Here is a 10,965-nt window from a genome sequence, read left to right as displayed (position 1 = left end):
ACCATCATCAAGTTTGCCGATGACACAACAGTGGTAGGCCTGATCACCAACAACGATGAGACAGCCTATAGGGAGGAGGTCAGAGACCTGGCCGTGTGGTGCCAGGACAACAACCTCTCCCTCAAGAAACCTAGAGAGGAACCAGGCCATGAGGGGTGGCCAGTCCTCTTCTGGCTATACTGTACTCTATACCATCTACTGCATCTTGCCTATGCCGTTCGGCCATCGCTCATCCATATTTTTATATGTACATATTCTTATTCATTCCTTTACACTTGTGTGTGTATAAGGTAGTTGTTGTGAAATTGTTATGAATTGTTAGATTACTTCTTAGATATTACTGCACGGTCGGAACTAGAAGTACAAGCATTTCGCTGCACTCGCATTAGCATCTGCTAACCATGTGTATGTGACCAATAAAATTTTCTTTTCTTTTTTCGATCAAATCCAAACAGGAACTTTATTTTAGTAGGTGTCTGTTATGGGATTTTTATGAATAATGACTAAATGATGTATACATTTAACTAGAAATATAACTAACAGAATTATATCCTGTCTGATGAAGAATGTTTGTCCATAAGAAAGAGGGACTGTTAGTAGGCAAGGAACTGTGGCAGACAACTTGTGACCACTGTGAAACTGATAACAGAAAAGGAAGTCTCCCCACCCAGGGAGGGGAGAAACCTTGGGCTTGTAGTAGATTGTATAACAGGTGGCAGGCAATATGAGAAGGACTTGTAAACTATATTATCATTGTATTAGAGGAGGGACATTTATGATGAAATGTGAGGTATATAGACCAATGTACCGGAAATGATAAGCAGAGCTCTCGAGAATAAACGCTAACGGCTAAGTAGATGACTGGTTTCTGTCTATTTTATGTAAATAAGAACCTTACAAATTCTTAGAAACGGACAGAAGTGTTTTATTGAATTGGTTATTGAACATATAGGAACTAAATTCCTCTAACAATTGGTCTTTCGAATCGGATCTAAATATCTGTACCTGTCATCTGAAGGTAACAAGCCAAGAACCGTGCACAGGCGGGCCGTGAGAAACGGACAGAATTGTTTTAATTGAATTGGTTATTGAACATATAGGAACAAAATTCCTCTAACAGTGTCCTAAATCATACATTCGATAAGATTGACAGATTGGGTAATAAAAAAAGCTAATATTGGGAGTCATCCCTAAAAATAATTTACAAGATACCTGGAGGTTATTCTACCCAGATACAAAATACTACGCTTTTAAAAGATGCATGATCTTGTGATATCTACACCAGTAGAAAATAACACTTAGCGGCAGAATTTGGAGAATGAATAAAGAGCATCGTCCAGACCCTAAATGTATTAAATACGTAAACGGAAAAATGTAAACCTTTACCATTACAAATGTAGACATAGAGGACAGAGAAAAGTCGATTTTGGATGCCTTTAAGGTGTACATTAGGGGAATGATAATCTCAAACTTTGCAAAGTTAAATCTGATTTAGAAATGAACTTCTCCGGGGTAGAGGGCAGCATTTTCACTTTTGGATAAATAGCATGCCCAATTTCAACTTCCTTCTACTCATCCCCAGAATATAAGATATGCATATTATTAGTATATTTGGATAGAAAACACTCTGAAGTTTCTAAAACTGTTTGAATCATGTCTGTGAGCATAACAGAACTTATGTAGCAGGTAAAACCCCGAGGACAAACCATTCAGACAGAAATTTTTATTTTTTGATCACTGTCTTGGAATTTTCCATTGGGACACCAAATGCTAAGGAACTTGTTGGCAGTTCCTACCGCTATCCACTGGAGTTGCCCAGGTCTTGAAATTGTTAGTGTCTATTCCGAGTTTGCTGTAACTGCACAGAGCTGTCGAGAGGCCAACGTAAAGGAGGCTCACTTGAAAGAGTCAATTGTTTGAAAGAGGCACCATTACCCACAAAAAAGTTGCGTCAGTTGTTTTCTTTTATGTATTGAACACAGTGATCAGCCGGTCTTCAAATTGTGACGACTCTTGCTTATTAAAACAACAGAGTTTTTTAATAACACAACAAAGACAACCACCAGCCATATTNGTACTGACCTGTAACTGTGTCTGTAGTTCTGTACTGACCTGTAACTGTGTCTGTAGTACTATACTGACCTGTAACTGTGTCTGGTGGTTTATGGTCTGGTTGCTGAGCTGATAGCAGAGCGCCTGGATCTCCTCCTGCTGTGTCTCCTTCTGAGCCCTGATGTCTCCTTGCTCTTCTTCCCCCAGCCTCCCCTTCTCCTCCCGCTCCTTCAGCAGCTGCTCCTGCAGGCCGAGGTTTTCCTGCTGCAGGGAGGTCATGCTGGTGTTCAGCTCCTCCTGAAACCTGGTGGACAGCGCCTCCCATCGCTCTCGCGCCTCCTCATTCTGGGCGGTGAGCCTGCAGATGTGGACCCCGAGCTCTGCTGTCTCTCTGTTGGCGTGGTCCAGGGCCTCCCGGATGTCTCCATGCTCCAGGGCCAGGCCATCGTAGCGTGTCTTCAGGCTGTGGAGTTCCTCCCTGGCGGAGGCCAGCTCTAGGACTAGGCCTTGTGAAGTCTGAGTCTTGCGGCGCTGCTCCTGCCCCAGAGCCTCCTCCCTCTCCTGGGCCAGCAGCAGCTCCTCTACCTGCTGTCTGTTGAGCCCCTCCACCTGACTCCTTATCTGCAGCTCTGCTCCCAGCTGCACCCGGGCTCTCAGCTCCACAACCTCCGTCTGCAGCCGCAGCACTTCCCCCTGGCTCAGCTGCAGCTGGTCCACCAACACAGCTGGGTGGAGGAGCTGCTGGGTCTGGGGACAGGGGGAGAGGTTCTGGGTCTGGGGCTCAGACTTAGAGGAAAGATGCTGGTTCTTCTCCATAGACAGTCCCTCTGCAGACCCAGCCTTATGTAGATTACTATGAGAACACTCGTCAGTCTCTTTCTCTGTTCCTAGTTTCTCCTTCTCTCCATCCATCTCTCCCTTCTCYCTCTCCTGCCCCGCCCCAGTCAGTCTGTCAGTGTTCTCCTCCTCCAATTGTCTGATCTTCTCTCTACTCTCCGTCAGTTCTCTGTCCCTGGACCTCAGCTCCTCCCTCAACTCCTGAAGCTGCTTCTCCATCACCTTCCATTCCTGCTCCTCCCTCTCCTTTCCCTCCCTCTCCTCCTGCACCTCCCTCTTCTCCTTCCTCTCCTCTCCCTCCTTCTCATCCTGCACCTCCCCCTTCTCCTTTCTCTCCTCTCCCTCCTGCAGAACCTGGGTCTGTTGTAGCATTGTGTCCCTCTCCTCCTCCTCCTGCAGAACCTGGGTCTGTTGTAGCATTGTGTCCCTCTCCTCCTCCAGCCTCGCCTTCTCCTGCACATCAATCAATCAATATCAAAGTAACATTCACTTTTTACACTTTGCTTTAGTGACATGAAATACAATAGTAGGTGCATACTGCCACACAGCAGAAGGGTATTAATAATGTCCCAGTAGCAGACAAACGTTTGGTACCTGGCTGTCTAGTTTAGACAACAGATCCATGTTGTTGAGGTTGGCTGCCACAGCTTCCTGGTTGTGAGCCAATAGCTTCCCCTGCAGCTCTCTGACCTCGTCCCTCAGCCCCTCTGCCTCCTGGTCTAGCTCTCTGACTCGCTGTAGCAATTTCGCCTGTCTCGCCTCTGATTGGTGCAGCAGCTCCTGCTGTCTGAGCTCTGTATGGTCAACCTGGATGCGTAGGTCGTCTGCGGCAGTGCAGGGAGTGGGGACTCCAAGTAGCTCCTCCCCCTGCTCCCCTAACTCCTCCCCCAGGTCAGCCAGCAAACTGGAACCGCCTTCTTGACCTTTGAACTCCTGCAACTAGAGAGACCGTCAATCAGTCAGTCAGTCACTCAATCAATCAACGAATGAATCAATGAGTACGTACCCCTGAGTAGCTGACCAGGCTGTTGACACTGGAACAACGACTGGGAGGTTTCCACAGGTGGGCGGAGTTAGACCCCAGAGTCCTCCTAGAGTTACAGACACAACAGAGTGAATTATAGTCATGTATATCACAACAGAGTGAACTATAGTCATGTATATCACAATCCAGAAGGGAATTTTATAGACCTGTATATCAAACAGGCCTACAAAACAGTGCATACACCTATTAGTACAATGTAATCACAACAAGAAGAATGCAATATAGTCGCATAGGTACTATCACAATCAGTACGTGACTATACGTCATGATATATCACAACAGAGTGAACTATAGTCATGACTAATATCACAACCAAGAGTGAAACTACATATTCATGTCCTAATATCACACCAGAGCATTGAACAATAGTCATTGTATACCATCACACCCAAGAGTAGAATTAATAGTCCCGTACTATCACAACAGAGGAATAAGTCATGATATTACAAACAGAGTGGAACTTCATAGTCATCTATGATCACACAACAGAGTGATCACTAGATCACGTGATATATCACAAACAGAGCGAAACTTATAGTCCTGTTATATCACAACAGAGTGAACTATAGTCAATGGCTAATCACACACAGAGTGACATTATTTAGTCTAGTATATAAATCACAACAGAGTGAACTATAAAGTCATCTATATCACAACAGAGTGAAACTAACTCAGTCATGATATATACACATAAACAGGAAGTGCAACTATAGTATGCTATATCCCACACCAGATGAAACTATAGTCATGCATCATCACACCAGGTGATATTCATAGTCATAGTATAATCACAAACGAGTAGAAACTCGAGATATATGATATCACAACAGAGTGAACTAGCATCTATACACACACAGATGTGAACTAATAGTCATCTATATCAGAGCAAAGAGTGATACATATAGTCATAGTATAACACACCCAAAGCCATGAAAACTATAGTTCATGTATATCAAACAGAGAAGTGAACTTGTAGTCACTCATTATTTTAGTCACACACATGAGTGAACTATAGTCTGTATAATACACAACATAGTGAACTATAGTCATAGTATTAAATACACAACAGAAGTGAACTAAATAGTCATGATTATATCACACCCAGAAGTAGAACATCTAGTTCATGTATCATCACACGCAGCCGCGAACTATAGTCAATGAATATATCACAACAGAAGTAACAAACTAGTCATATGCTAATATCCACAACAGAGTGAATATGTCAGTATATCATCCACCAGAAGTGAACTATAGAATGTATTCACACCCAGAGTGAACTATATCATTAGTATATCACACCAGAGTGAATATAGTCATCTATAATCACCAACAAGTGGAATTATAGTCATGTAATCACACCAGAGTGAACTAATAGTCATGATATATCACACCAGAGTGAACTATAGTCATGTATATACACACAGAGTGAACTATAGTCAAATGGTAGTGATCACAACAGAGTGAACTTATAGTCATGTATATCACCACAGGAGTAATAGTCATGTATAATCACACAGATAGTGAACTATAGTCATGTATATTCACAACAGATGTGCATAACCTATTAGTCATTATATCACACCAGAGTGCAACATATATCATAGTATTCCACAACCAGACGAGTGAACTATGTCATTTATATCACAACAGACGTGAACTATAGTCATGTATATCACACCAGAGTGAACTATAGCATGCTATATCACACCAACAGAGTAACTATAGTCATCTAATATCAAACAACAGCAGTGAATATATAGATCATGTATATAACACACCACGAGAAATGCACTTAAATAGTCATGTCTATCAACAACAGAGTGAACCTATAGTCAAATAGTATAATCACAACAAGAGTAACTCATAGTCAATCACATATCCACCACCAGATGTGAACTAATCAGTCTCACGTCAAGTAAACTATCACAACAGAGTGAATTATAGTCATGTATAGTATAGTCAACTTATAGTCAACTCTATTTTCTGAAAACTACATTGTTGGTTAAGGGCTTGTGTCATGACGTGCCCTGGGGGGAGGATCATAGCCTTCATTTTGCTGGACCCCAGGAAGAGTAGCTGTTGCAGCAGCTAATGGGGATCGATAATAAATACAAATAGCCCCTCCCTCCTCTCTCTCTCCACAGTTTATGACAGTCGTAAATACTCTGCCTCTGGGTCTGTAGTATTGAGATTGGAATGTGTGACTGTGGGACACAGAGAGAGACGTGGCCAAACTCCTAATCCCCAAAATGGGAGAATTAAACAATATTTCTACTTTTGAGAATGTGGGAATGGTCCGTGGACACTTAAGGGACAGTCATGACGAGTGTGTTTCATTTGGTGATCTCATGAAGGACAGGAAACACACATAACTGTATCTCTTAAAGTGTACATTTCCCAGCTGTCAGGTTTACATCTAAATTTTGTGAAACGTATGTGATTAAACATGAAACTATTCGTGAAAAGATGTGATGTTAACCTTCTAAATGAGAGTATGGATTTTCATATAAAGATKAACTAGTCAGTGGCCACAGCCCCGTGAGCCCAGACATCACATTACGCATCAAAGAACCACCCCTTTTTCCACAGARTATAAAACCCACTTCTTACAAAATCTACATTAAGTCAGAGAACGCCGGGACAGAGTGCCCACGTTTAATGGCTACAACTCTATAGGCCACGGAGACCATACAGCTGAAGTTTTGCTACACGGCTGGAAATGGTTAAACTGTGAGACTATCGATCACTACAGAACAAGAGCAAATCTTAGATACATAATTACTAGTCTGCAGCTAGAAATTACGTAAGTCTAGTACGAGAATACCGATAACCGCCGAAGCATCTATTCTATGAGAACATTTCCGAATGGTGCTCTAAAGTATCCATTCTAACCACCTACAACCACAAAAGACATTGTGACTTCTGGTAAAGTTAACCAGAGTCTCTGATGAACCCTACAGGACGATCAAGTGTTTTCAACAGAGAGACAACAACGACATACAAGCGTAAATATGTACATTGCAATTTCTTTCAGAATGAGCGGCCATTCATGTGCAAGGTATTAGCATGTCCATGAGTACAATTTCTTAACTCGAAATGACACAACAACAAGGTTCCAGTTTAACAAAGTTTACWATACTAGATGAACACACTATGTGGAATGGCTACCTTGGCCACAAGGTAGCCATTCCACTCCAGGCTAGGTCCATCAACTACAAGACTCCCTGCGCAGGCGCACTCTTGACTGAGTGATAGCCCCGTAATAACAGAAATATAGGGATACTTAAAACATGAACTTAACACAAATTATCTCACTTTGTGTGTAGTGAAATCCATTTTGTCTTTCCCGCGTTTCGCAGTCCCCATCCCTTTCCCTACCTGTTCATATCGGTCTTTATCACTGTGTGTTAGTCGGTGTGGCTGTATGTGGTAATACCACTTGTCCTCTGTTTCTTCATGGTAGTTTTAAACAGTTTGTCTCAGTTTCAGATTGGATACATACCGATTGTCTTGTCCTTAATCTACAATGTGGCTGTTTGTTGATAATCGTTTCCTCATTATGAATCGCTCATCATTATATTACCTTTGTGCAAGTGGTTTAAGTGTCTCTGCTCCTATCTGGTCTGTGTCAGTTTTCGGTTGTCCTGATCATTATTGGATGGGACAATTGCGTAGGTTGTGTGTTCTGTTACTGTGTCCTTTTTCATTTTCCACTTAGAGACTGATTCTCAGCAACAGCGCCCTCTATCTTGTGATCATTACTTTCCGCAATCTTGAGTAATGCACACCTGACAATATCGCTCCGTGCCTCACAAATATCACCAAACGCCTCTTGGCCCAATGACTACACCGGTCCCTTTCCACTCTGACAGTGAACAAGTGCACTTTGTTTTCCAATGCTCGTACTTTCTCATCGGGGTTGGTAGCTGTTTTCCGCAGAGCCCTGCGAATTCTCCTGAGCTCTCTCTGCTTCAGTGAATGCTTTTCTCTTCTGCAATGTAGTTGCTCGAAAAGGTTGTTCGTGTGTCCATCAGAATCTCATTTTTACATGTGTGTATGCCTTTGCTAAAATATTTACCACAATAGTGGCCCGAGGTAGTAAAGTTCAAGAGTCACTGGTTTTTAACATCACCTGCCTTGTCATTTTTTATGCCTAGTACAGCCCTGCCTCTTGAGGAAGCTTTGCTTAATAGTAAGCGGGATATCTGTAGGGACCCCTTCTGTTTCAGATGTGACACTTAGTCTGACCAATTTTTGCTGTATCTTAAAACCTCTTAAGTGTAGGAGCAAGGATTTTCGTTTTTGGCTAAAAAACGTACCCATTTGAAACTGCCTATTTCTCAGCCCCCGAAACTAGAATATGCATTAATTGTCAGATTAGGAGAAAACACTCTAAAGTTCCTAAAAGGGTCAACATTTTGTCTGTGAGTTTAACAGAACTGATATTGCAGGCGAAAACTTGAGGAAACTCAAATCAGGAAGTGCCTCTGTTTTTGAAACCTCTCTGTTCTTATGCATCCCTATCACCCATTTTAAGGGATATCAACCAAGATCCTTTTTCTATGGCTTCCCTAAGGTGTCAACAGCCTTTAGACATCGTTCAGGCTTTTATTTTGAGTAAGTGGATAGTGGGGGCTCTCAGAGTGAGTTGTGCCAACAGAGAAGCGGCCATTGTTACTCCCGGTCCTATTGAAAACCAACACTCCCGGTTGAATTATTATTCAAATAGATATTTGAAAACACCCTGAGGATTGATTATAAAAAACGTTTGACATGTTTCTGTGGACATTATGATATTAATCTGGAATTTTTGTCTGCGTTGTCGTGACCGCTTTTTCCTGTGATTTCTGAGCATAACGCGCCAAACGAACGGAGTATTTGGATATAAAAATATCTTTATGGAACAAAAGGAACATTTGTTGTCTAACTGGGAAGTCCTCGTTGAGTGAAAACATCCGAAGATCATCAAAGGTAAACGATTCATTTGATTGCTTTTCTGATTTTCGTGACCAAGTTACCTGATGCTAAGTGTACTTAATGTTTTGTCGAGCGATCGATAAACTTACACAAACGCTTGTATTGCTTTCGCTGTAAAGCATAATTTCAAAATCTGAGACGACAGGTGGATTAACAAAAGGCTAAGCTGTGTTTTGCAATATTGCACTTGTGATTTCATGAATATGAATATTTTCTAGTAATATTATTTGACTGTGGCGCTATGCTATTCAGCGTTGCTGATGACAATTATCCCGGAACCGGGATGGGTGGTTCAGAAAGGTTCTCTTGATAGAAAGGACGTTTCTCCCATCTCCAAATTTGAAAGCTCTGTTGCTTGGTGTGTCAATCATATTTTGTACTTCTTTCATATTTAGTTCACTGACATCGCTATCAAGCCATTTTGCACCACACACTGTCCGTGTACATGCAGTATCAATCACAGCAGATCCTAAGGATTCAACTATAAAAATCTCAGAAGCAGATTCATTTGAAAACAGTGTAATGTTACACTGCTCTATCTCTATGTTTACATTTTCCTCTGTTAGTTTAACTTGTTCATTTTTATGAGGACAGTCTTTAACCCAATGGTAAGTGCTTTGACAAATAGCACATTTTGATCTCCTTCCATATTTGTCCAGTGGATTTGTGCCGGGAAATGGCGCCCTCTACTGGTTGTCTTGAGAACGTGAATTGTTGGCGCCTTTTCTGTGCTGCTCAGTGTAATATGCTGCGTCACTCACTTGCATTCCATCTGTTATTGGCGCGACAGACGTCTTCTCACCAAAAATTATTTTTAGTGCCGACTTCATTGTTGCAAAAGTCAGCACAGTACAAGCAGTCAAAGCCAACTGTTTCTCCCTACCATCCAGACAGGCAGTATCTAGCAACTTGAAAGCCAACACTGCATCCAGGAGAACCATGTCTCTACCATCCAGACAGACAGTATCTAGCAACTTGAAAGCCAACACTGCATCCAGGAGAACCATGTCGTATTTGCGCATCCTATTGTACCTCTGTTCGAAATCAATGATGTAGTCCGTCATTGMAACCGAAATATCTCTCGTAACACTGTCAAAGTTTGAATATGCCTCGTAGGCACGGCCTTTCTCTTCTTTAAGAAATCCAGTGCTGTGATCAAAGTTCCCATACCATCATCCTTGTTCAAATCCTCAACGGATATTTCCAGTGCTGTATCTCTCGCTCTTCCCTCGAGCGATAATACCACCGCAAGTGCTTGCTTTTTCGCGTCCAGATTAGTAACCCGTGTCCAGATTCCAAGTTCATTTTTCCAACTTTCGTACGACCTCTTCTCGTCGAAGCGAGGTGGCACATTGTAGTTATTAGCCATCCTCTGCTACCAATGTTAACTCGAAATGACACAACGACAAAGTTCCAGTTTAACAAAGTTTACAATACTAGATGAACACACTATGTGGAATGGCTACAAGGTAGCCATTCCACTCCAGGCTAGGTCCTTCAACTACAAGACTCCCTGCGCAGGCGCACTCTTGACTGAGTGATAGCCCCGTAATAACAGAAATATAGGGATACTTAAAACATGAACTTAACACGGACATCATTCAGTCACGCTGTATGGTTCTCAAACGAGGTCCAGTTTGACGTGCGCATTCAGAGGTCACGACCTCGGATGCCGATTGGCCACATTGCCAGGTATTACACTTTGTTTACCCTTATAGGAGTGGTCAGTAATCACCACACGGTAATCTCCTGGTGATCATTCTGGTTTCCATAAGAATGGTACCAGCTTAAAAGGTACATCAAAACATTTTAATCCAATCATATGTGTTTTTGTTCACATGCGCCGCAATTGGCATAATTATCTATTTACTAACTAACTAAATATCACACAGAAAACAACAATGTAGATATTTGGCGTAAATATGCATACACGAAACAAGTCCCAAGTGGATGAAGCCGATATGACGGTAGACAAAGGAAAGGGGTGGGGACTGCGAAAGAGCGGGAAGAACAAATGGATTCACCACACAACACGCGCGATAATGTGTACGAGA

At 42.2% G+C, this 10,965-nt stretch overlaps 1 protein-coding gene across 1 annotated transcript in view; it reads right to left on the bottom strand.

The window, feature by feature from the left end:
- Nucleotides 1–1,965: 1,965 nt before the first annotated feature.
- LOC112075261 (FYVE and coiled-coil domain-containing protein 1) overlaps nucleotides 1,966–10,965 on the bottom strand; it is a 28,755-nt gene continuing 19,755 nt past the window's right edge. Inside the window, exons 6-8 of the mRNA XM_070440837.1 lie at nucleotides 3,896–4,052; nucleotides 3,484–3,828; nucleotides 1,966–3,342 (exon numbers count right to left, since the gene is read on the bottom strand). Coding sequence (XP_070296938.1) covers nucleotides 1,966–3,342; nucleotides 3,484–3,828; nucleotides 3,896–4,052 — 1,879 coding nt within the window. The remainder of the gene's footprint in view (nucleotides 3,343–3,483; nucleotides 3,829–3,895; nucleotides 4,053–10,965) is intronic.

This window comes from Salvelinus sp. IW2-2015, unplaced genomic scaffold (genome assembly GCF_002910315.2).
Source record: "Salvelinus sp. IW2-2015 unplaced genomic scaffold, ASM291031v2 Un_scaffold3051, whole genome shotgun sequence".
Lineage (NCBI taxonomy): Eukaryota > Metazoa > Chordata > Actinopteri > Salmoniformes > Salmonidae > Salvelinus > Salvelinus sp. IW2-2015.
The sequence above is the reverse complement of the archived record's forward strand: the minus strand, read 5'-3'. Positions and strand labels throughout refer to the sequence as shown.